Source organism: Sapajus apella, unplaced genomic scaffold (assembly GCF_009761245.1).
Source record: "Sapajus apella isolate SASKATOON/1434 unplaced genomic scaffold, GSC_monkey_1.0 scaffold20, whole genome shotgun sequence".
Taxonomy (NCBI): domain Eukaryota; kingdom Metazoa; phylum Chordata; class Mammalia; order Primates; family Cebidae; genus Sapajus; species Sapajus apella.
The window spans coordinates 9,120,954-9,148,253 of record NW_022436960.1 but is presented as its reverse complement, the minus strand read 5'-3'; the positions used below and the strand labels follow the sequence as shown (position 1 = coordinate 9,148,253).

Below are 27,300 nucleotides of genomic sequence, written 5' to 3'. Positions count from 1 at the left end.
ATAGAATAATGCCCCTTCCAAAGAGATATTGGGCCCTAATTCCTAGAAATTATAAGTGTTACCTTATTTGGAAAAAGGGTCTTTACAGATATAGTTAAGGATCTTGAGATTGGAAGATTATCTTGGATTATCGGGGTGGCAGTCTAAATGCCATCACATGTGTCCTTATAAGAAGGCAGAGGAGATTTGACACATACATGTAGAAGAAGGCAATGTCAAGATGGAGGTAGAGATTGGAGTAATGTGGCCACAAGCCAAGGAATGACAGCAACCACTGGAAGCTGAAAGAGGCAAAAAGTAGATTCTACCCCAGAGCCTCTAGATAGATTGTGGCCTTGCCAACACTTGGATTTTGACCAGGTGATACTGATTTTGAAATTCCGGCCTCCAGACCTGTGAGAGAAGAAATAGCTGGTGTTTTAAGCTGCTATTTAAGTTCGTGGTAATTTGTTACAGCAGTCGCAGGAAACTAATACAAGTAACTTCCCATTTCAGATAAAATACAACTCCTTACTATGTCCGTAAATCACCCCCTCTATCTTTGTGATCTCATCGTCTGCCAGTCTTTTCCCTTTCTTTCCTAAGGGCAGAATATTTGTCAGTCTGGTTTCTCACTATACCCCCAGGACTTAGAATAGTACCTGGCAAATAATGGGCTCTCAAAAAAATTTTGTAAATGAGTGTTAATTGAACTTAACATTCAGAGACAATAAGTATATACCTGAAAGACCAAGGGAACATTGGCCTGATCCACTGATGGTATTCTTGGATGAGAAGTAGGAAGATAATTTATTTGGAAATTTGAGATATACATATAGAATGGTATAACACTGATTTATGTTTCTAGAAAGACTTTTTGGGGGTTTGAGGAGGATTCAGGAAATACATAAGAAAGAAGGATAAAAGAGACATAATCAATATGAAATTTGATTTCCTTTTATTTTGGTGCATGCCTGTAGTCTCAGGTACTGGAGCCCAGGAGTTTGAGGCTGCAGTGAATAGTTACTGACTGCACTCCAGCCAGGCAGCATAGCAAGACCTTGCCTCTAAAAACAAAAAAGGAAAAATAATAGGAAAAAATTATAAATTTCTCCTAATTTGATTATTTTAGAATTTGTATGTCCTGTATATGAGTAGTTTTTTAAAACATCTTATTCTAGAATTTTTACAGAAAGCATTTACTTTATAAATTTTGTAAATAGAAAGCTTAACTTTTTAAAAGTCATATTTCAAGTAGCATAGTTAAGTGGACAGACCACAGATTGAGAATTCCTAATTCCCGAATCCAAAATCAAAGTGCTCCAAAATTTGAAGCATTTTGAACATAGACATGATGCTACAAGCAAAAACTCCCCATCACCTCATATGATGAATCGCAGTTAAAGTCAAAATGAAGTCAAAACTTAGTTTCCTGTACAAAATTATTAAAATACTGTATAAAATTACATTCAGCCTATGTGTATAAGATGTATATGAAACAAATGAATTTTATGTTTAGACTTGGGTCCTATCCCCAAGATATTTCATTATGAATATGCAAATATTCCAAAATCCCAAAAACATTCAAAATCTGAAACACTTCTGGTCCCAAGCATTTGGGATAAGGGATACTCAACTCAGAATAATGTGTAGAACACTTACTGTGGGCCAGGCATTGTGCTTAATGCTTTAGATATATCCTTTAAAAAATCCTCCTCACAACTCCATGTGATGTATTTATACTCATTTTACAGTTGGGAAAATCTAGGCTTAAAAAATTCAGTGTTCATGAATATGTTGTTGGGAGATTTCTAGGAAGCATGAAAGTATGTAATTTATTCTTACAGTTCACCAAGAAAAAGACATAATCTTGACTAAAGGAATTAAAGAGCATAAACAAATGATACAGATTGCTTTCTTTGGTTTGCCGCTAAAAAAACAGGCATCTGTCTTCCTCTCTGTAGATGATGTGTTCTGAGATAAGCTAAAAGTGAAGTTCTGAGGAAAGCAAAAGGATTTTGTGAAAACAACACAGTTATGCATGATAAGCAGATCATGATGTTCCAGACCCCCTACAGATCATAAAAGGCCTACGGTATAGTATTCTGTAGAAAGGCCAAACATTTAGGGACACTCATAGGAAGGAATGTAAATAAGAAAGTGAAATAATTTCTATAATGTAAGGTTGGTAGAAGATAATTCTCAGGGTCAGAATTAAGGGGTCTTGTGCTTTAGGAAGCATAAGATTATATAACTTATTTTTCTAGTTCACTTAGAAAAAAAGAGGTAGTATTAATGAAAGGAATTAGAGATGAACAGATTGATACAAACTTATATGGTTTACAGTTTACAAATAAAAGTACATTGAATGCTATGTATTTTGAGAATAATGTTTTTTATGCTTTTTCTTTTACATATATCTATTTGTATTTAAGGACAAAATGGATTGACATTACTAATTACTTCACAATAATAATTAAAATTCTGTGAAAAATTTACTGACTATATAGTTTTTCTGGGCATATAGAATTATATTAGCTGATATTCCTCATAGACCTAGAAATATTACCTTTTGGTAAATTCTTAGTGGACACCAGTGTTTTTACATATGCTTCTTAGTCATTTAGTCACTTGTTATTTTTACCCTATCTGCAATAAAAATGAATTGAAACTTCTGAAATGATTTTAAATGTGTAGTTAAGCTTGTAAGGGAGTAAGGAATTGTACTAGGGCGCAAAAACAAAGCAATCTGTTTCACTTCCACTTAGGATATAGAAAGCTGCCAAAGAATATCTCACTAATTCTGATAACAGTAGGTTATCCACAAAATCTACACAGTCATAACTTCTTGAGCATAGCAGAGCTGGTTGCAAGGCAACCAAGTGAGCTGAATTCACAAGAGTAACAAACCCCTCTGAGGATAGATGGGACACAGGAACATTGACTTGGCAGAGCATAGGAGGAAGAGGTTCCCACCATATAAAGTAATTAGCAGCATCAGCTAAGATTTTAACAAAATTTTAAAGGGTGACTTTGTGTTAGCACAGTTTATATGTTTAGAATAACTCGTAGCTTAGACACAGAGGAGCTTTGTATTCATTTGCAAGCTCTTTTTTATACGTTTCCACTGTTTGCTCTGTGAGAAAGATTGGGGAACAACGCAGGAGATTGGAGAGCATCTCCCTTGGTGAGAAAGGTGTGGTAGTGATGAGCTGCTGCTAAGGGACAGCAGCCAACTCTGCCTACCTTCTGAAAACCTTCTTTATGAAGCAAAAGTCTGAGCTGTGGAGGGAGAAGCAGTGAACCGTCCTGCCTCTACAGCCCAGGTGAAGTGCCATTGCTTCTTTGGGAATGGTAGGAGCAAAACCCACTTGCCTCCGGAAGAGAGGTAGAAAACCCTCCTCCAGGACCATGCCAAGATCCCTTGCTTCTGGGAGAAGGTGGTAGCATAAGCCTTTTGACACTGGGAGCTGGTTGTGGAAGGCAGGAGATGTTAGGCCCAGGACCCTGCACTGATAAAAAGAAGAGGTCTGCCACCAGTGGGGGTAGGGCAAGAAACTTGACCCTGCCAAAGGACCCCTCTGCACCCTAAGATACAAAGTTATAGAACAGGAACACTGAAAATGTTATATTCCTGAGGCCCAGGCTCAAAGACACTGCCTATGATGAGGCTGGACCAAGATACCTGAGAATCCGTTATACCCACCATTAGCCTAGTGTGTAGTAAGAAGCAACAGTTGTCTACTACTAGAGAAGGGACAAGAGTGTGGAGAGAGACCCCTGCTGAAAACAGTGGAGCAGGAACACTGAAGAAAATCCTTTGGCATCTGAGGCTGCACGTTAAACAGAAGGTTAACAGTGGCCCACCATTGGAGGTTTGAAACCTGTGGTGCTGTGATTACCATGGCAACAAAAATCCTCAAACCCAGCTCAACTGCTAACTCGACTTATTATTCAGCCTCCTATACTTAACAGCCTACCAGAAGAGGAATGTTCATTTCTGAGCATAAATACTGTTACCTCTATCTTCACTGAATATCCAGGATTCAAAATTTCAAAATCAAAAATTTCTGGGCACCCAAAATAGGAAAACTTACTAAAGCATAAAGCAACAACAGGCCTAGTGTCAGAGGTGACCCAGATATTGGAAGTATTAGGGAATTTAAAATAACTATGATTTATATGGTTAAAAATCCACTGAAAAAACGACATGCCTAGATGTATAGGAGATTTCAAAAGAATATGGCTAGCAAAAGAATCAGTGAACTTGAAAATAGTAATTATCCAAACTGAAACAGAGAGATAGCAAAGAGTGAAAATGTAGAAGAGAACATCCAATGGCTTTGAGACAGCATAAAAAGATCTAATATATATGTGATCGGTATCTCAGAATGAGAAAAGAGAAATAGGAAAGAACTATTTAAAGAAGTACTAGCCAGGACAAAGCATAGATCTAAGAAGACCAGAGGACCCCAAGCAGGATAAATGTATGCGTGCGCAAACACACCCCTAGACGCCATAAAGTGCTGAAAATAAAAAAGAGATAATCTTGGAAGTAGCCAGAGACAAAGGTGAAAATTGAACAGACTTCTGGTCAGAAACTAGTCTAGAGGACAAAAGAATGTCATATTAAAAGTACTGAAAGTAAAAAGCAAGACGTCAACTAAAATATATACCCAGTTAAAATATCTTTCTAGGATGAAGACAAAAATAGCTTGTTTTAGGCAAACAGAAATTGAGAGAATTAATTGTATCACATCTATACCACCAAGAAATGGTAAAGGAAATTCTTTTTTTTTTTTTTTTTTTGAGACAGAGTTTTGCTTGTTGCCCAGGCTGGAGTGCAATGGCATGATCTTGGCTTACTGCAACCTCTGCCTCCCAGGTCCAAGTGATTCTTCTGCCTTAGTGGAATTACAGGTGCCCACCATCATACCTAGCTAATTTTTTATATCTTTAGTAGAGATGGGGTTTCACTATGTTGGCCTGGCTGGTCTTGAACTCGTGACCTCAGGTGATCTGCCCCTAAAAGTGCTGGGATTACAGGTCTGAGCTACCGTGCCCGGTTGTAAAGGAAATTCTTCAGGTCAAAGTAATGTGATACCAGATGGAAATTTGGATTTACATGAATAGATGAAGAGCATTGGAAATGATAAAAATTAGGGTAAGCGTAAAAGAAATAATAACAATTCTACACAAATTCTTTCAGAAAATAGAGGAGGTGGTAAGAACTTCCCAATAAACTTTCAGGCCCAGCATTACCCTGATGTACATACCTCGAGATAAGATGCAAACATCTAAAAAATGACAAATCTAACAATTACAGCAAAAGGATAATAATGCGTTATGACTAGTCAGGGTTTATCTCAGAAATTCAAGATTGTTTCAAAATTTAAAAACTAATCAATATAAATCATCCTATGAGAAAACTAAAAAAGGAACACCACCATCTAATCATCTCAGTAGATTTAGAGAAAGTATTTGACACAATCTAACAACTATTTCTAGAAGAAAGAAATCTTAGCCAGGTGCAATGGTACACACCTGTAATACCAGCTATTAGGAGGCTGACTTAGGAGGATCTCTTGAGCCCAGCAGTTTGAGTCTAGCCTAAGGAAGATATGAGACCCTGTCTTCAACAAATAACTCCACAACTGAGTAAACTAGGAATAGATGGGAGCTTCCTCTGTGAGAACCCTACAGGTTCACTTAAAGGTGAAAGACTTTTCCGTTAAGATCAGGAAAAGGCCAAAGGTGTCTGCTCTTAGCACTTTTGTTTAACAGTATACTGGACATACTAGCCAATATAGTAAGGCAACAAAAAGAAAAAGCATTCACATTGCAGAGAAAGAAGTAAAGTTGTCTTTTTTTTTCTCAGATAACATTATCATATGTAGGAATCTACAAAAGAAAAATACTGGAACTTCGAAGCAAGTATAGAAGGTTGTGGGATACAGGGTCAATATACAAAAATCAATTGTGTTTCCACAAACCAGCAACCAACAATTGGAAATTGAAATTTTTCTTAAACTATCAAAATAGGATTAAAGTATGTAATACTTAGGGATAAATATTACATAAGATCTATAAACTGAAAACTATAGAACATTTCTGAGAGGAAATGAGAGAATGAAGTGAACTGAACATAGATCATATTCATGGATCAAAAGACCCAATATTGCTAAGATGTCAGTTTGCCCAGATGAATGCATATATTTAATGCAAAATAATCAAAATTCAAGTAGGTTGGGTTTTTGTAGGAAATGACAAACTAATTCTAAGTTTCATATGAAAATATAAAGGACCTAGAATAGCCAAAACAACTTTGAAAAATAGGAACAAAATTGAAGGACTTTTATTACCTGATTTCAAGACATAATATGTGGCCACAACAATTAATATACTGTATGATTGGTGTAAAGAGATAAAGAAATCAATGAGACATATAGAAAGTTTTAAAAAACTCTCACATACCCCACAAATTGTCAGTTTGTTTTTGACACAGGGCAAAGGCAATTCATTATAGAGAGGATAGGCTTTTCAACAAATGATGCTAAAACAGTTTGAAAAATAAATCCATGCCTGGCTCCATATGCAAAAACTAAAATAGATAATAGACCTAAATGTTCAAGACTGAAATTATTAATACTTCTAGAGGAAACCATAAGAGAAAATCTTTGTGACCTTGGGTTAGGCAAAAGTTTCTTACATATGATTCTAGAATCATGATCCATAGAAAAAAAATTGATAAATTAGATCTGTTTTTCAGAAGATACTATTAAGTGAATGAAAAAAGACAAATGAGAATGGAAGAAAATATTTGTAAATCACATAGATGACAAAGGACACGTGTTCAGAATACATAAAGAACTTCTCAAAATGCAATAAGAAGACAACCCAGTTTTTAGAAATATGCAAAAATTTGTAAGATGCTTCACCAAATAACATTTGCAGATGGCTAGTAAACATAAGAAAAGATGTTCAACATCATTAGTCATTAGAAAAATGCAAGTCAATCTCCAACACATTTGTTAAAATATCTGTACAAAAAACAAAAAAGATCAACTGACCACATGAAGTATTATGGAAGACTGTGGAGCAACTCAAACTCCCTTACACTGTTGGGGGGCATGTAAAATGGTATAACAACTTTAGAAAACAGATTCTCAAAAATTTAAACATACATCTACTGTATTGCCAAGCTATTTAACTCCTAAGGATTAAGAGAAAATGAAACATCTTTTCATATAAAGACTTGTATATGAATATTTATTGCAGCTTTTCCTGCTACAGCTAAAACTGGAAACAACCCTAATATCAGTCAACAGTTGATGGAATTGTGGTATAACCGTTCAATGATATAATACTCTGTACTATTCTGGTTATATGTTGAAATTTCTTCCCTACTCTGTGGCTTCTCCTGATGTTTTAGATTTTATTTTGTGAACAACGTGATTGGGTTTTATTTTTTAATCCAATCTCACACTGTATTTTAATTAGAATATTTTTCCTATTTATATTTAATGTACTTCCATAGGTCATCTTACAATTTGCTTTTTCTTTTTGCCAACTGCTCTGTTTCTTTTTCTCTTATTTATTTTATTTGAATTGATTAAGTAGTTTTATTATTTCACTTTCCACTTCGCCTGTTAACTTGGAAGTTATAGACTCTTACTTTTCTTGTGTTAGTGACCTTAGACATTACAAAAAGGACATATTGTCAAAGTTTAATTTCATTTGTATTTTTACCCTCTTCCTGGATAATAATACAAGAACCTTACTATTCTCTATTTAATCCTCTTATGACTTATCTGTTATTGTTGTTAGCTATTTTATTTATATATTTCAGGTCTCCCAGATACTGTTGTTGTTTTATCTAATCAATATCTATTTAGATTTACCGACATATCTATCATTTTTTGTTACCTATAGTATTTCCATTTGGAATCTTTTTTTTCCTGCCTGAAGAACACATTTTAGTATTCAGTACAAGTCTGCTGGTAACAAATTCTCTTTGTTTTTATTGGTTTCAAAATGTCTCCCACATGCATTTCAAATAGATGTTTTTATTAGCATAGGATTTTACACTGTGTATCTGTAGATTTCTAGAAATGTGGAGGCATATTTATGGCTTCTTGACTCTGTGGCTTATTTTCGTTGGCCAGTTTTGGAAAATTCTGATACCTTTTTACATGTGCCTCTGGCTAATCTTCTCTCTCTTCTTCTAAGACTTCAATTTTACATATATTAGATCTTTAATAGTATTTCCATGTCCTTTATCATCTTTTCTTTCTTTTCTGACCTTTTTTTCTGTTTCTGATTCAGGTGTTTTATTCTAATATATCTTCTGTCTCACCAATTTATCTGTGTCTAACCTGATTTTTATTTTGATTATGTATTTGGTCTATAATTTCTATTTAGCTCTTTAAAATATGCCATTTAAAAAATATCTTAGAGAATTAAATTCTTAATTGTATCTTGTATCCTCTTGAACCGTATATGTATCATATAGTACCAGTACCTGGGGCTCCTTTTGGTATGTTTATATTTTGTATTGTTTCTGCTTATTATCTTATCTCCTCATGTGTGTTGATATTATTGATTGTGTGCTTGATCTTGTATTTGACACATTTTTGTAGAAACAGTTTGAGGCCTAAGATGATATCTTTCTCATGGAAGGAATATGTTTTCTTTTGGCAGACACCTAACTGCACTAGCAATAGAGTCTTATTTAACTTGATTCCATGTACTGGATGATTTGAAACTAGGCTTTCCTCCCCTGCAAAGGACAGTCTATTCAGGATTGCCCTTGTTCCTAATGCAGAGGGGCTTACCAGGGACTCTGCAAGGCTGTCAGAGAAGTCACTTAGGCTCTCAGTCCCTCAAGACCCTCTTCTAGAATCAGCAAATAGCCCCAAGCCCAAAGCAGGCCCCAAATTGCATGCTCACTTGTCTAGCTATTAGTTGTCTCTTAGATCTTGGAAGGGTAATTTTTTACTACATTGTTAGTTTCCATATGCCTGTGTGCAGACGATTTTTACATTTTGTTCAGCTTTAAAAATTCCCCTTGCCAAGGAGTTGATTAGAGTTACCTAGTCTGCCTTTACTGAAAGAGGAAATTCCCTTTCCTGTTATTATCCCTTCTTGATTTAATCTTAGAATGATATTAACCACAACATTTCTATTTACATGCCTGCATAGGTTCTCTGTACACACATACCCCTCTACCATACCCTGTTCACCATCTCCACATCCACACAGATCAACTGATTGTTTTCTAATGACACCTTAGAAGTAATCCAGAACCTAAAATTAAATATTTTGCCAAAACCCTTGTGATATGTGTCCTTAATTTACACTTTGAGTTCTTAAGCTTCCTTATTTTGTTGGTGTGACATTATGTTTATAGTAGCAGTAGCAGGATGGTGGAGCTTACATTCTAGCCACACTGTTAAAATTGTGATAACAGCAGGTCATCTTCTCTGGGGTGTTACAGAAGGCTTCGCTGAGAAGTGACAACTGACTTGTATGAAGAGAAATAAGTAGACAGAGCAAGATAAGGGGAGATAGGAAAGCAAACATTGCCAGCATTGAGAAGGAAAGAGAAGCATGCAGATTGAATGCAGATTCGAAGAACTGAGAGAAAATCAGTGTGCTAGAGCATAAAGCAGGAAGAACTGCTGAGGCAGTGAAAAAGCCCAAATTATGCAGATCCTTAGGTGCATTATGCAAGAGAATATTCAAATTACAGTGTTAAATGCTTTTAAATCTCATGCTGACTCTAAAGTCGAAAATGAATCAGAAAAGAGTGATGTAGGATGGAATGGAAGGGATGTAGTGGGTGAGGATCACTTGGAATCTGTGACCCTTACCTGAGAAAACCTTCAAAAAAGCTTGGACTGGGGTGGAAGTAACCTGTTGGAGAGGTAGATGGATTACAAAAATAGACAACAAAAGGCCGGGCGCGGTGGCTCAAGCCTGTAATCCCAGCACTTTGGGAGGCCGAGGCGGGTGGATCACGAGGTCAAGAGATCGAGACCATCCTGGTCAACATGGTGAAACCCCGTCTCTACTAAAACTACAAAAAATTAGCTGGGCATGGTGGCGTGTGTCTGTAGTCCCAGCTACTCAGGAGGCTGAGGCAGGAGAATTGCCTGAACCCAGGAGGTGGAGGTTGCGGTGAGCCGAGATTGCGCCATTGCACTCCAGCCTGGGTAACAAGAGCAAAACTCCGTCTCAAAAAAAAAAAAAAAAAAATAGACAACAAAACCAAACCAGGACTATATGAGCAATTAAAAAAACCAGTGGTATCAAGGATAACTCCTGAAATCCTGGTTTGTAAACCAGGTGGATAACAATGGCACACACTAAGGGGACTAGAGAAAGCCCACATTAGGATGAGACACCGGAGGAGGCCCAGGTGTTAGAGAAAATACAATGAGCTCAATTTTGGACTTGTTACCTTTGAGGCATCCAAAGTAGAGATTGCAGAGAGTTGTATATACAGATCTGATACTCTGAACAGGTCTGCCAATAAAAAAGTAAAATTTGTACAGATTCCATTTAAAGGCATTGTGTGGAAGAGATTGTCTACAGAGAAAATGAAGACCAAAAGGGGAGAACTGCTACTGTAGACATAATTTTACACTAACAAAATAAGGAAGCTTAAGAACTCAAAGTGTAAATTAAGGACATATATCACAAGGGTTTTGGCAAAATATTTAATTTTAGGTTCTGGATTACTTCTATGGTGTCATTAGAAAACAATCAGTTGATCTGTGTGGATGTGGAGATGGTGAACAGGGTATGGTAGAGGGGTATGTGTGCACAGAGAACCTATGCAGGCATGTAAATAGAAATGTTGTGGTTAATATCATTCTAAGATTAAATCAAGAAGGGATAATAACAGGAAAGGGAACTTCCTCTTTCAGTAAAGGCAGACTAGGTAACTCTAATCAACTCTCTTGGCAAGGGGAATTTTTAAAGCTGAACAAAATGTAAAAATCGTCTGCACACAGGCATATGGAAACTAACAACATAATAAAAAATTACCCTTCCAAGATCTAAGAGACAACTAATAGCCAGACAAGTGAGCATGCAATTTGGGGCCTGCTTTGGGCTTGGGGCTATTTGCTGATTCTAGAAGAGGGTCTTGAGGGACTGAGAGCCTAAGTGACTTCTCTGACAGCCTTGCAGAGTCCCTGGTAAGCCCCTCTGCATTAGGAACAAGGGCAATCCTGAATAGACTGCCCTTTGCAGGGGAAGAAGAGCCTAGTTTCAAATCATCCAGTACCTGGAATCAAGTTAAGTAAGACTCTGTTGCTAGTGCAGTTAGGTGTCTGTACATTGTTAGTGCTGCTGGTTGCTGGGTTTCTAGGTCTCTAGCACAGTGCCTTGAACATAACTGAACATTTGAGTGAGCGCATATAGTCAACAGGAATCACTCAAAGGTAGAGATCCTTATCTTGACTTCTTTCCAATTTCCCAGAATACATAGTATGATGCTGGGACTTGATTAAAATTAAAATTATGTTATCTTCAGAATTAGATGTCTTTGGGCTACTTTTGAGAGAGATTAGGATGGAAGGTGAAAGTATTATGACTGACTTGGGCGGAAAAAACCCTGTTTCCTCTTGCTTATAGATATTTGCTAGACTTTCCCTGGCTGATTTTTTTCTAAGAGAACTGTGTATAATTTTTGGAAAAAACATTTAATTAGTTAAATATTACTACAGTGGATCATTCGGAAGGAATGGTTCTTTATAGCTATCACATCCATTAAAAAGATATTTCTTTGAAAAACATATCCTTTCTTTGCAAAGTTTCAAATTGCTGCTTATTTATATTTTAAGCCTAAATTTTGAAATTCCTGTAATTCTAATTTATGATATTTAAAAATGACTTAGCAGAGTATTTCAGCTAGAAGGCTCAGTTGCAAAACCATGGTCTTGAAATTTATTTGTTTGTTTTGGCATTCTTATGATTTTGCATGACAGTGTATTTTATTGTACATTTGCAATAGTCATATGATACTTACTATTGGTATTTCCTTTATGGAAAGAGTTCTTAAGGATATTTTTATGTTTACCTCTTCATGAACCTTGCTAATCACTGAAATGCAGACTTAGGAATGGTAAAACATACCTCCCTTTGTTATTTCTGTTTACTGTCTTCACTTCATTTTCCGCCTCAGATTTTGATTTTCAGTGATCTCATCTAATTTTCTTTACTCTTTATTTTAGCGGTGGAATGTGGCAATCAGGGATAGGGGAAATAATGAGGTATAATCATTAAAGGTATCTTAGGGCTGGCATATTTCAATTATTCATACTTAACCTATTTGAAAGTCTTTTATAAATATTATGATTTTATAATGCAGAGAGCTGTTACACTATTATGTTAATTACTAAAAATTCTCACATTATGATCTTCAATGCCCCAGATATTTTATATGTCCCAGACCTTCAGTATTTTAATATGGAAGTCCTTATTATTTAATTTCACAATAATCAGTGCTCTCTCTAAAAATACACAGACATTTTGTAATTTTAGAGTTCCTTTACCTTTTACTAGCACTATTCATGATAAATACATTTTTCACTTTTATTCAACAAGATTCTTTTCAGAATTTGTGAATCTTAAACACTCATTCTTTTGGAGAAAGCCAGTGATTTATTTAATGCTTTTCTATGTGTATTGCAAGGAGAAATATCTTCCTGATGGATATAATACAGGCTTGTTGGAGACAGAGCTATTTCTCTCTCTGCAAGGAATGTATTATGTTGTTTTACAAAATGCTTTCTTGCACCACTCATAGCAACTAAAGAGTGAATTTAAACACAGACATGTCTAGTACACTTTCCTTCCTTGAATGGATGCAGTTTTTAAAACTTGGAAATGTACCATTAACTTTTAATGTCTCATTTCATTTTTGAGGAATTCGAGTTGGGATGCCAGCTGTACAATAGTAATATAAGAGGAATAGTAACTGGCATTAAGGCATGCACTTAAGCAATAGAGGAATTTACTTTTCAGTGTCTTCCAAGGTCCATGAGGATGCACACTTATTTATCCAGAGAGTATGGATCTCACATATGTTTGTCCAGAGGGTGTGACTCTGTGGAAGAGAACACTTACCGGTAAGTATTGAACTCTTATTGTATTATGTTTCAGAAAAATATGTTTAGAAAATCAGTTAATTTTTAGCAGTGATGAAATCTCTTAGTCTGTGCTGGTTTCTTAACAGTGGACAGTCCCTGATGTTGAAGTCAGCACAACAAGAGAAAAACCCAAATCCTGATAAGACTTGAGGATTTTTCGAAAATTAAATGCAAAATAGTTGGGGCAAATGTTGCTGCGGGAGTCAAGACTAAGTAATACAGTAAGAAGATATGAAGTTGGAGAGCTTCTCCTGTTCTTCTTTTGTATAATGTTTGCATACATACAAAAACCAGGACTTAAATGACTTTAAGAGGGGGCAGAATTGCATCTCTTGGAATTTAACAGACTCGTGTGAACTGGAATGTACCTTGTGGCCCTCACAATTTATTTTAATATTTCTTTGCAAAGTCCTTTCTGTTTCTAAATAAAAACTGTGCCTTCTGAAACCCGTAAGTGATGTATACTGGCCACATCAAATCTTTTAAAACTGTTTTCCAAACCCAAAATTGTTAGTGTGGAACAAATGTTTCTTTTGGGAACAGTAAAACAAAGGGGTACGGAAGGTTTGATTTCAGAGACCAATTGCTGCTTCTGCTTTATACTCTAACATTCTTCTTCTCTTTCTCTCAGCCAAGAACTCTCATGATATGCAATTGACTTTTGGTTGAAAAAGCCTGTAAAATAATGTTTGTGTGTGTGATACAAAAGTGTAGAATAAAACAAAAATCAGCCACTCCAATACGTGATAGGTTTTCTGGCAATTAACCGTAGCACTTAGACTATTTGCCACAGGAAATGCCACTGCCAGATCTCCTACACCACCACATGAAGGCTTAGCAGTGCTTTAAGTCAGACCTTAATAAATGATGACTGGAAATGTAGAATCCGTGAGGAAGAATTCAGTGCTTAGGAGTGTTTTGGCATCTGGTAGACAGTTGTTTGTTGGAGTTGCCACTTACTAGCTCACTGGCCTTTATCAAAGTGCTTTACTATTCTGTTTCTTCTGCTGTAGAAATCCCTATGTGATCTCCTATTGTGATGACTGGCAGTGTCTCACTGTGCTGAATCAAGAAGACTGAGTATATAGGTCCAAATCATGGTTATGGAGATGTTAGGATAGAAGAAAGCAGTATGGACATGATAGAAAGAGGATTGAGAACACATTTCTATGTGATCCATTTTTGCTTTGCCTTCTGTCTAAGTCTGCCAATTCCTAATCTTTAGGACTCACCTCAAAATCTCTTGAAGCCACTTTTTGGGAGATGTGTAAAATGTGTGTGAAGGGAGAGAGGCTCAAGAGCAGAAAGCGTAGGTGAGAGGGTAAGAGACATTTAGTCATCCGGCAGTTCCTTACTGAATGCCTGCTGTGTGTTAGGAAACGGGAATACGTGAAGCTTGTGGTCCAGTTTTGAAAGATAAGCTGTAAACAAATATGAGCATGTTGTGTATTGAAGGATGGTAATGAATAAACCTGTAAAGGGGGTAAAAAGAGCTGGGGGAAGGAGGTGACTTTCAGCTTGAAGTAGGGTCATCAGGGAAGGCCTCATTGAAAAGGTAGTATTTGAATAGAGGCTTGAAAGAGGTGGGGAAGCCAGCCATATGGAAATCCGGGAAAAGGGGAACCAAGAACAGATACTGGAAGTCATTAAAAGGACTTTGACGTTTCCTTGGGATGAGATGGAAACCCATTGTAGAGTTTTGAGCAGAAAAGTGACATTATCTGACTTATTTCTTAAACTAATTTCTCAGGCTACAGTATAGAGAATGGATAGTAGAGGGACAGTGGTGCAATCAGGGACTGGTTAAAGATTTTTTGAGTAATTGAAGCAGGAGAAGATGGTGACTTGGACGAGGGTGGTAATAGGAGAGGTGATAGTATTCAGAATCTGGATCTGTTTTGAAGGTAGATCCTTCCAGATTTATTGGTCTTTTGACTGTAGGGAGTGAGGTAGTGAGAGGAATTAAGGATGACCACACAGTTTTTAGGCTGAGCAGCTGGAAGGGCAGAGATGCCGTTTACTATTTATCAGGATGAGGAAGATTACAGGAGGAGCAGGTTTTAGGGAGAGATCAGTGAAGGTGTGAGCAAGATGAGATTCCTTTTAGGTATCCAAAGGTAATGTAGACAGAAGACAGTGGATAAACAATAATAATTATTTAAACATTCATTTTATACAGGTTGATAAATTATAAAAGTTCTATTTAAATGATTTAAATCTCTATGAAGATGTTGCTATAATTCACATTTTATACATTAGGAAATAATGCAGAAGGATTAATATTCCTAAGATCACTGATATGAAACTTTGTTTTATGACTAAGTTCCAGGTTGTTCTACTAACTTTATTTTAAATAGACATATAAGGGAATTTTCATTATTGCCGTAATTGATTGAACAAGTAATACTTCTAGATGCCTTTACATTACACATGCATATACATACTCGCTCTGTCATAGAAAAGTATAGGTATTGTCTTTGAGGTCTTTGAGGCCTATGTAGGGAGATAGTTTTTTTTTTTTTTTAAACCCTTTGGTATATTGAAAACATACTATAATGTAGGCTTTAATTTTTGATATGGGTTTTAAAATTATTCAAATGGTGAATGGAGATGGCTATGAATATAATTATTTTTTAAAAGCATATTCTTAAACATTTTTCTTTCGAAAATGGCTTACTTCATGGTAATTTATGCTCTCTTCAGTTGTTTAAAGGGGAAATATATTTGCATACTCTTAAGTGTATTCTTTTTTATAGTAAAATGTATCATGTTTATTTTTTGAAACACAAACACAAATAATGGAAACACATGTGATTGTCTGAGTTTTGACATTGTTCTAGGTAGGATGATAAACTGTACAATCCAAATAGGAAAACAGAAATTAAAACCTATCAAAAGTTTCTACTCTGTTGCTTAAAAGTTTATGTACTGTTTATAATTTTTATTCAATAAAGTGATGGAATGTTACTTTATCTTATAAAATCCTGAGACACCTAAATTTTATGTAGTCTAATGAGTTAAATGATCAGGAGAATATTAATATAGTTCTTTTAAATAAAGTAATAAGTACATATCCTTAAAGGTCATATGTAATTTTGTGGAATATGACTATTTAGTTTCTATAACCTTGGATTTTTAAAAATTACAATTTGTGATTCATCTATGTAAACAGCAAACTCTTTCTGATTATACAGGAAGCCCTTCATGTTGCAGGAGTGGAAATGCAGTTAACAGCTGCAGTGTCATTTTTGACCATTCTGCAGGATGAATCAGTGTCAATTCATGCATATACCCACTCGTTCCTCCAAGTCATTCTCCTGCATCTGGAGCACAGGGACACAGGTCAGGGGCGTGGAATGCTTAATTATATACTTGTTTATTGTTTTTTGTATATGGCCATGATATTCCATAAATCCTGTTAGGCTGATGAGGATAACTGATTAAGACCGTGCTGCCTGGGAGTTGAGCAGTGGAATGACTAAAAATAGCTATGGCTATCTTATAAAACCCGCAAAATTTAATCTCCTTGAAAGCTGAAGCCCCATTAATTGATCTTATGATTTATACTTTCTTCTTAGTTTTTTTCCTTTTCAAGCAGTCATGTTTATAGTATTGTACAACAAAACAGCAAACCTTGCGTTAAAGATATCTCACCAGTACTATTTTTAAAAATATAAATTTTTTTTAGATGTTGGCTGAAACAAAATAATAGAGAAACTTTTTAGAATAGTCATGAAAATAATTATTTCCATTTTATCATTAAGTGCTATTGCAACTATTAATGGCTGAGTTGAAACTGAATTTGAAGTGAGACGTTTAATTTAGCATGTTTTATCTGTGCCAACCAGGTGTCAGCAATGCATGGCTGGAAACGCTTCTGTCTGTTATAGAAGTATTGCCAAAAGAAACCCTACGGCATGAGGTAATACTTTTGTGGGGAAGAAAATCACTCTAAGCGTTTTTTTAAAGGTTTATTGTCAAAAATGTTTTTTTTTTTTTAAAAAAAGAAAGTTGTTTTTCATTTTGAATGTGACGTGCACATTGTAGAAAATGCGAGTAACATAAAAAATAGAAGGAAGAGAAAAGAATTCATAGTTCTGCACTTGTCCACTTTTAAGATCCTGATGTATTTCCTTTCAGATTTTTTTCCTATATATGGTTGCTTCTTGCCATACTGGTGATCATATTTAATTTAAATATGATTGTTTTTCACTTGCATTATTTTCCTATATTATTTTAAACTCATTTTATAGTAGCTGCAGAATATTTTACTTACTTGTTAAACATTTAAGCCTGTTTTCAAGCTTATATTTTACTATTGAATAGGGCATTATTCAACATTTCTGTAGCGTTCTTCCTGTTTTTCAGATAATTTCTTTAATTGTAGCTTTCAAAAAGGAATTAATGGATCAGAGGGCATTAATATTCTTAAGCTTTCGACTAATAATATGTAAAGACCTCTTTTCCTGGACTTTTATCAGCAATAGTGTTTCTATTTCATTTAATGGGCCAAAAATGGAATTACATTTTAATTGGAATTTTTAAATTATTATGCTGTTGAATATTTTCTCATATTTTTTATCAGTTTCTGTTTATTCCTTTGCAATCATTTGATCCCATCCTTTAATCACGATTTATATGTGCTGTTTACCTTTATGGTTGCCAATTCTTTGTTATACTTACAAATATTATTCCCAATATGTTTGCCTATTAATTTTCAACATTGAACAGCATACCCTTCTCTAAAGGTTTTAAATAAATTAAAATGAGAGAAGAAGAAAAATGGAAAGGAAGTGTATCCTCTAATGAAAGATGTTGTATTCTTTGAACATTATTCCTGTATATATTTCTTTCCAAATATCGTGATTGAAAAAAAGCGTTATCAGCCAGTGAGATGTCCTCTACTGACTTCATTAAGTTTCTTTGTCCTTTCTTTGTCTTCATACAGTTTATGGTTCTCTCACAATGCTTAAATACTGGCTTGAAAATGGGAAGATTTTCTAGTTACAAGGATGTTTGCATACTTGATGCCAAACATCTGGATGATTATACATATTTAAATGTTGAACATAATATAGACATGTGATTTTTATATTTTTTGAAAAGCAATATGCTGTATAATGCAGTTTTTACTTTAGAATACCATATTATTTAACATGTGGTTTCAAAGATTTTAAATATGTGACTTATTCTAAACTTTTCACTTCTAAATTATCAATACATATTTAGTAATTCCAGCTACTTTGAGAGGAAACAAGCCAATTGACTATTTTATGAGTCATATAATTTTAGAAATAAAAGATATCTTAGTAGGACATAGTCTAATTTCTATTTTAAATAGCTGAGAAATTGGAGATTAGAAATAGCAAGATGATTTGGAGGAACTAAAGACCTGGGACTGTAATCTCAGGGTCTGATCTTCATTTTTACAGTCTGTCGGGCTGTTGGAGTATTTGAGTGCCCAGTATATACATAATGCAGGATCAGACTTGGCTTATTGTATTCAAAGACAGAATTATTTAATAGGATTTATTTGAAGCTATAATGTTTTTCATCCCATTAGGATAAATATAAAAATCTATATAAAATAAAAATACATTTCAAGGTATTCAGTCATTAATTTTCTTTTTTCTTTTTATAATACATATTTCAAAATTATAATTTTATCTGTGCATAGAGAGCATTGTAAAATAACCATAAACTTTAACTCAGTTTTTTTCTAATTGTTTCAATTACATAATTTGTCATTATATTTACCTTAATAACTCAGAAGACAAATAAGATGATCCAAGTTATTGAGTCTTAAACCTCAAATTATAATTCAGGTCCTTTAAAAACAGAACATTAAAATACTCTGAAGGAAGTAGCTGACATGAGTGGCAAGAGTGTATAAAATTTTGTGAATTTTTTTCTAAATTTTCTTTTCAGATTTTGAATCCACTTGTTTCCAAGGCACAACTTTCCCAAACAGTCCAGTCTCGTTTAGTTAGTTGTAAAATTTTAGGAAAATTGACCAACAAATTTGATGCCCACACGTGAGTATTTGTATGTAATTTTTGGCCTACTTTATTACATTGATTTAAAATGTATAATGACTGTATAACAATAGTGTTATTTCATACTGTATACAAATTTAGTTATCTTAACTACATTATTTTAACTTTATAGAATTTTCATGACAGAATTTACTTTTTCAGAGGCTTTTCTTCTCAATCTCATGACTTTTCAAAATTGATATGTTTTTTCTTACTTTCTTAGTCTTCCCTATCTCATACCAAATGTAGTTTTGAGGGAAAAAATAGTATTATCTTATTGACTTTTGAAATTGGCAAACAGCGTAAAGATAGAATTTCTGCTTTTTTGCACTGTTGTTATGAATTTGTTATTTTGAATAATTTAACTTATTTTGAGGTTTATGGAACATGTTTATAATTTATATGCTCCTTGCCCACTTATTAAATACTAAATGGAAAGAATGGAATGTTGTATAATTGTAATAGAAGTAAAGGTGAAGAATATTTTGATTGATGGTTGCCAGATTCAGATATTCTACTGCTACAGCCTTTTATCTCAGCTATAGACGTTTCAACCAATCCAAAGTTAACCATTATTTTAAAAAGACTCTGTGATATACATAATTTACAAGTGGCTAATATCCAAATTTAATAACATATGTAAATACATTGTAAACGATTATTTTTTTCTATTAAAGTACATTTGTTATTATTAAGGTGAATTAAGATTTTAATGATAATTATTTAAGAATATTATTCTGAAATATTCATTTGCATGTTTCTTTTCTCCCCACTCTCAGCATTAAACGAGAAATACTTCCTCTGGTAAAATCACTCTGTCAAGATGTAGAATATGAAGTTCGATCTTGTATGTGTCGGCAATTAGAAAATATAGCTCAGGGTATTGGGTAGGTATACTTTGAACTCCTATGCTATTTCCATGAAAGCATGCCATTGAAAGGCTATATTTTATATGATCGTGAAAAATGATCATAACAGGTACATCTTCTATGTCTGGATTAAAAGAGATAAAGAGTAATGTGCTTGCATGGTGATAGGCATTTGATTAATGTTAATTTCTTTTCTTCTCACCTTAGTTGCTTAGTTATCATTCCAGACACCTAGATTCAGGAAAGAAAAGATATCCCAGTATAAACCATACTTGGAATATGATTGTAGCATTTCTTTTGACTGACAATTCTTTGACTATATTATTGGGTCATTTCAGATGGGATTGCAGTTATTCCTCTATATCCTTGGGGGATTGGTTCCAGGACCTCTTTTGGATACCAAAATATGAGGATGCTCAAGCCTCTGATATAAAAGAGTGTAGTTTTTCCGTATGATTTGCTTATATCCTTCCACATGTTTAAAATCATCTGTAGACATTAATACCTAATACAATATAAATGCTATGTAAATAGTTATGCTGTATTGTTTAGGGAATAATGACAAGAAAAAATCTGTATGTTCAGTAAAGAAGAATTTTTTTTTTCTGAATCTTTTCTATTAACGATTGGTTAAATCCACAAATGCGGAACCTGCAGAAGTGGAGGGCTAACTACACTCTAATGGAAGCCTTTCTGTATCTCCTGTGCAGCTTGAGGCTTCCAGTGTTTGTTTTGTTGCTCTCCTTGCTCTATGGGTGCATGAAGCTCCAGGAGAGGCATAGCTGCCAATCTCCTCAGCCATAAAAATTGATCTCATTTCAATCTTATAAGTATGATATTAAAGGGAGTCTTCTCTAAAAACTATCTTGGGAAATCTTTTCTTTTAAAAAGAAGATTCAAAATTGGCACAAAAACTATTGGAACCTCTCATTTTTAGCATAAGTTGCACTGATTTCATCTGGTTCTTTGTTTCACAAGCTAGGACAATCAGATTGTGGTCGTTTGTACCTTTGTAAGTTTTTTAAAAATTTGGGCCAATGTTTAAGGCTCTGAAAAGGCTCTAGAATGTCACACAGGGTATGGTAGAATGTCACACAGGCTATGGTAGATTGTCACACAGGGTATGGTGGTATAATCTGTCCCATTTCCACTCTTGCTAAATAGTATTTAAGTGTTATGTTGGAAGTTTAACACAATTAATGAAAGAGTTATTTGTTATGATTATTTTCATTTTTAATGCCCAGGGATAATCGAGTTGAATTTACATCACTATAACATGTTTTTGAAAAAGGAGAACTCTGTTTAAAGATTGAATGAAAATAACTTTTACAATAGAGATGAAATTATTTATCTTAAACTATTTTCTTTTGTTGTTAATAAATTCAAGGATTTCAGGAGGTATACAAATATAGTCTGAGCAAAATTTATATGAAATAAACTTTTATGACCTTTGGATATGTTCTGTCATATTTTACTCTCTTACCTCCTCTATCTGCATCCTGTGTTTGCTGAATGTTTGTGAACTACTGGTAATGTTAACATCTGTATCTATATAATCTAGATCAATCTCTTAGAAACATTTTTTTTTTTTTTTTGCTGTTCAATTGGTCAAGCCCTTGTCTTTGTGCTGTGCTGTCTAATATGGTAGCCCCTAGTCACAAGTGACTATTTAAGTTTAAAATAAGGAAAATTAAATCTTTAGTTCCTCATTCATAATAAACTTATTTTAAAAAATGCTCAATAGCCACATGTGGCTACACGATTGAAGAGTCAGTGATAAACATTTCCATCATTGCAGAAAGTTTTACTTGACAGCATTGTCTTAGAGTGTTTGAACTTTGCTCTGAATTTTTAAAAAATTTTCTATAGCTCTTAATAACTTTCTTGAACTCTTATCAACATCTTCTGTCAATGATGATTGATGCCATTTTCCATCTTGTACCCAAGAAAGCTAACCACATAATAAGACTCTCCTTTATCAGAGTGTTTGTCATTACACTTATTACATAATATTACAATTATTATTACATAATAAGTGACACCTTATGAGGAATAAGCAGAAACAAACTGTTGAATAATAACTATTTGTGATTGTATTATAAATATTATATACTCCCTAAAAGCATTTATATTGTGTTTCATTCTTTTAGGTATACCATCTAGAGTCATAGATCATCATGTATACAGAAATTAGTTACTGTAATGTCATGTATTAGGTGAATGAAAAAGTAATTTATACCCTGAAATCTAGATAAAATTATATTATTTGGGTTTCTGCAGTTAGTACTAAGTTTTTCTAAGTAGTCCAGATAATTTGCTGGAGTTGCGTAAAATGGAAAACTATGTTATAATTTATAAAGTTTAATATAAACTCCTAGTTACTAAGATCTCTGTAGGTAACAATATTATGCTGGGGATAGTGGGATTGATTTAAATCATTATGAAATTACTATTAATGTTTCTTATGTGTATGGTATGCTTTCTCAATAAGACTGAAAGCTACTGGAGAGCAGGAACAGTGTCTTTATGATTTTTCGTATTTTCTGCAGCAAATAGCCCAGTCACTGGTTTTTAGTAAGTTCTTGCTACACATTTATTGATTTGATTTATTTTCTTTTATTGCTTATTGTGCAGGACAGAACTTACAAAAAGTGTGGTGCTCCCTGAATTAATAGAACTTTCTAGGGATGAAGGCAGCAGTGTACGACTTGCAGCTTTTGAAACTTTGGTTAATCTCCTTGACATATTTGATACAGGTAAATCATGTGAATACATATTTGCTTCTGAAAACAGTGTTTTTCCATATGTTTTATATCCCTAATAAGGAATAAAAGTCAATATAGAATTTTTTATGTTAAGTTTCATGTTAAACCTCCCTTCCTCCCTCTCTTTTTATGATTCATTCTGTTTTGGTGTCTTCGTGGTTTTCACTTTTACCCTGATGGTGTCGTAGTCCATTTTGTGTTGCTATAACAGAATACTTGAGACTGGGTAATTTATAAAGGAATTTATTTTGGCTCACATTTAAAAAAATTATTTATTATGCTTTAAGTTCTGGGGTACATGTGCATAACATGCAGGCTTGCTACATTTGTATACACGTGCCATGGAGGTTTGCTGCATCCATCACCCCATCATCTATATTAGTTATTTCTCCTAATGCTACCCCTCCCCAATCCCCCTATCCCCTGCTATCTCTCCCCTAGCCCCCCACTCCCAGTCAGGTCCTGGGGTGTGATGTTTCCCTCCATGTGTCCATGTGTTCTCTTTGTTCAACACCCACTTATGAGTGAGAACAGGTCCCTGCAAAGGACATGAACTCATCCTTTTTAAGGCAGCATAGTATTCCATGGTGTATATGTGCCACATTTTCTTTATCCAGTCTATCACTGATAGACACTTGGGTTGGTTCCAAGTCTCTGCTGTTGTGAACAATGCCACAGTAAACATACATGTACATGTGTCTTTATAATAGAATGGTTTATAATCCTTTGAGTATATACCCAGTAATGGGATTGCTGAGTCGAATGATATTTCTATTTCTATATCCTTGAGGAATTGCCACACTGCCTTCCACAATGGTTGAACTAATTTACACTCTCACCAACAGTGTAAAAGTGTTTCTATTTCTCCACATCATCTCCAGCATCTGTTGTCTCCAGATTTTTTAATGATCACCATTCTAACTGGCGTGAGATGGTATCTCATTGTGGTTTTGATTTGCATTTCTCTAATGACCAGTGATGATGAGGTTTTTATTATATGTATGTTGGCTGCATAAATGTCTTCTCAGGCTGGGAAGTTCAAGATTAGGTGGCTCCATCTGTCCTGTTTCTGATGAGGGCCTCATGATGCCTCATAATGTGGCAGAGAAATGGAAGGGGAAGCAGGCCTGAAAAAGGGAGAGGGGACAAAGGAGGCTTACCTGCTTTATAACAACCTGCTCTCCAGAGAGCTAACCCAGTCCCACGAGAGCTAATCTAGTCCCTTGTGAAGGAGAGCTCACTTAATACCACAGGAACTTCATCAGTCAACCCATGAGGGTGGAGCTAGTGGGTGGACCCATGCGGCCCCACCTCTTAAATATTCCACCTTCCAATATTGTTGCACTGGAGCCAAACCTTGACAGGCATTTTGGCAGGGACAGACCATATTAAAACCATACTACATAGCATACAGTGTTGTTACATATTCCATCTCTCTTTTCACCCATCAAAACTTAACTGACTTGTGTGTGTATAGGGTTAAGAATTTAGCCTTATCTTTTTCACCTAATTGACATGAAGGCAGATCCTGAGCTATGGTCTACATGAGTTTCCTCTCCTTAATAACATTTTAATAATAGAAATGTTATGGCCATTGGGGGAGAAATTTGGGATGGGTGTTTGAGTGGGAGAGGGTAAAGAGATATTCCTTATTGTTATGCAAATCATGTCACAGAGTAGAGTAACTGCTCTACTCAATGTATGACTAGACTCTTGACTAATGCTGTCATTAGTTATCAGTAAACATTAACCATTTTGAGAAAGTGAAATTTGGAGGGGTAAATGTCAAGTGCTTAGGTGCAGAATTCAATTGTGTAATCTTAATATTACATTTACATGGATTATCAACATTTTATCTGAACTAGATCTAGGAAGCCTCTTAAAGATTATTGCAATGTGGACGATAATTGTATTTGGGTTTTGGAGAACAGTCATTTACACAATATGACAAACCAGAGGAGTAAAACTGCAATACATGATAAGTGAATGAATAAATCTTTTTTCCTCTAATAATGGGGCATCCCCAATCTCCAAACTAGAACCTTGCCATCATTTTTGATCTTTTCCCTTTTACTGCCCACACCTATTTATCACAGAGCTGGATCTCACCTGTGTTTGTGGCTTTATTTCTTACCATTCTTTCCCACTCCTCTTGTGTCTGATGCTTCAGTCCCACTTGCTTAGCATACCAGATTCTTTCATGCCTCTAGTCTTTTCTCATACTTTTTCTTTCTCTATTCTTTCCTTCCCTCTAATTTTCTCCTAGCCGTCTTCTGCTCCCTTAGTTCCCAGTTCAACTAAAATTTCCTCCCTGACGTTTTTCTAAATCTCTTACACCAGGCATTGGCAAACTATGGCCTTTAGACCAAATTTGGCCTGTTCCCTGTTTTTTTGAATAAAGTTTATTGGAACAGAGCCATACTTGTTTGTTCACATATTGTCTGTGGCTGTTTTTGTGATATAAGAACAGCGCTAAGTAGTTGGGACAGGGCCTGCAAAACCTAGAACAAATATAAAAAAAGTTTATAGATCCCTGCCTTATACCATCTATTAAGACAGTGATCATACCGTCTTATATTTTTTGTGTTTGGCTTTTCTGCTGGTTTACATTTCTCAAAATCAGAGATCATTTATTATTCATATTTCTACTCCCACTTAGTAACAGTGCTTGTTCTGTAAGAAATACAATGTGTTGAATGAATATCATTTAACAAAAATAGTAGATAGGTGCTGAAATGTAATGATAAAAGTAATAGTAATAATACTCATAAGGCTGTTACAGCATTTTACTTTGTATTTCCAGACAATAAGTGATTCATTTCTGAAATTTAAGAACACTTTAAGAAATTTGGAGAGAATTTAGAATTGAGACTTAAATAGTGCCAATATGTCAGATACTTGTAACCTAAGCAGATGTATTCAAAGAATCAATCAACTTTTTAAAGAAGAGTCAGCTAAGAAGTAAAAGTGATGAAATTCAATATATAGAACATATTATAAGCTAATGTAGTTTTAGTAAAAAATGATAAAATGGGCTGCATCATGGTCTGAGATGTATGTAAAAGAAAATAAGAAAAGCTTTTTTTGCTTACTATTTATTTATGCTAATGGTGTTAGAATTCTTTTACTTATTCAGACTCAAATCCTCAATCATCTTAGCTTTTTTTTTTTAGTTTTTAAATGTTGAACCAAACTTGGGTTCCTGAGGTAAACTTCAATTGATCGTGATAGAGTATTCTTTTTAAGTATTTCTTTTTTTCTTTTTTCCCATTTATTTATTTTATTGCATTTTAGGTTTTGGGGTACATGTGAAGAACATGCAAAATTGTTGCATAGGTACACACGTGGCAATGTGATTTGCTGCCTTCCTCCCCATCTCCTACATCTGGCATTTCTCTCCTTGCTATCTCTCCCCAGCTCCCCATCCCCCACCGTCCCTCCCCTATTTCCCCCCAACTGACCCCAGTGTGTAGTGCTCCCCTCTCTGTGTCCATGTGTTCTCATTGTTCAACATCTTATCTTTTTAATTCATAATCACTCTTTCTTTTCTGTTCCCAATGGCCTGCAGTATGAAGTCCAAACCCCTTAACCTGACATTAAAGTTTTAGATCATTTCAAGCTTCCTCTTAACCCTTTTTCACCACCCACCTCCATCATCATTGCTTTCAGGTATTTTCAATTACTATGAACTAGGCTAACATAGTAATTTTTTTTTCTGGAATATGTGTGTGTATTAGTTTCCACATGTGCAGTGTGGGCATCTGAATTAAAGTATGTATTATTTTGTTTTGTTTTCCAGATGACAGAAGTCAAACTATACTTCCATTAGTGAAATCATTTTGTGAAAAATCTTTCAAAGCAGATGAATCAATTCTTATTTCTTTATCTTTCCATTTAGGAAAACTATGTCATGGACTATATGGTATGATATATTCTAAGAATTTCAAGACTGTAGATAATTTTTCCCTTTTTTTCTATCTTAGTCATTAAACTTTGGCTCTTCAGTTAATTGCAAAGCCTACTTTTTAAGTACATAAAAATCTTATGAGATCTTAGAATTTTGATAGCATCATTTAGAACACATTTAGGAATGACTTTTTCACCAATAGAACCTATTTGAAAAAACAATGACAATAAAGTAAGCATAGCTCATTAAATATCTGAATACTTATATATTATTTGGTATGTGATAATAGAAGCTCAGGCTTATTAACTATTGGTACATAGTAAGTATACACTTATTAATCATTTATTGAATAATTTGTATCATGTGAGAAGTTCAGCTTGGGATGTGGAATAATACCATAACTCTTGGCATTTTGAACTCATTACTTAGTTCTTAGCTTTCTATATCAATGGGAGATAGACTGTGTAGTAATGAACTCATAATAATACATTATCAGTTTCTAGCTTCTTGAGATAGTTAATGACTGTGGAACCATTCCATTGATTAAATATATTTTGAGTCTACTTTGCTGTCTTTCAGATTCAA

The 27,300-nt window shown here is 34.6% G+C and overlaps 1 protein-coding gene across 7 annotated transcripts in view; it reads left to right on the top strand.

Annotated features, from left to right (window-relative positions):
* PPP4R4 (protein phosphatase 4 regulatory subunit 4) overlaps positions 1-27,300 on the top strand; it is a 114,073-nt gene that overhangs the window by 50,060 nt on the left and 36,713 nt on the right. For 2 of the 7 annotated variants that reach the window (XM_032287535.1, XM_032287534.1), the window contains exons 4-9: positions 16,334-16,481; positions 16,988-17,061; positions 19,068-19,174; positions 19,954-20,061; positions 22,678-22,799; positions 26,608-26,730. In XM_032287535.1, the coding sequence (XP_032143426.1) occupies positions 16,334-16,481; positions 16,988-17,061; positions 19,068-19,174; positions 19,954-20,061; positions 22,678-22,799; positions 26,608-26,730 (682 nt within the window). Of the gene's footprint in view, positions 1-13,014; positions 13,119-13,225; positions 16,213-16,333; positions 16,482-16,987; positions 17,062-19,067; positions 19,175-19,953; positions 20,062-22,677; positions 22,800-26,607; positions 26,731-27,300 lie in introns of those variants that run through there. The other 5 variants (XM_032287537.1, XM_032287536.1, XM_032287539.1 and 2 more) reach the window with 5 other exon arrangements.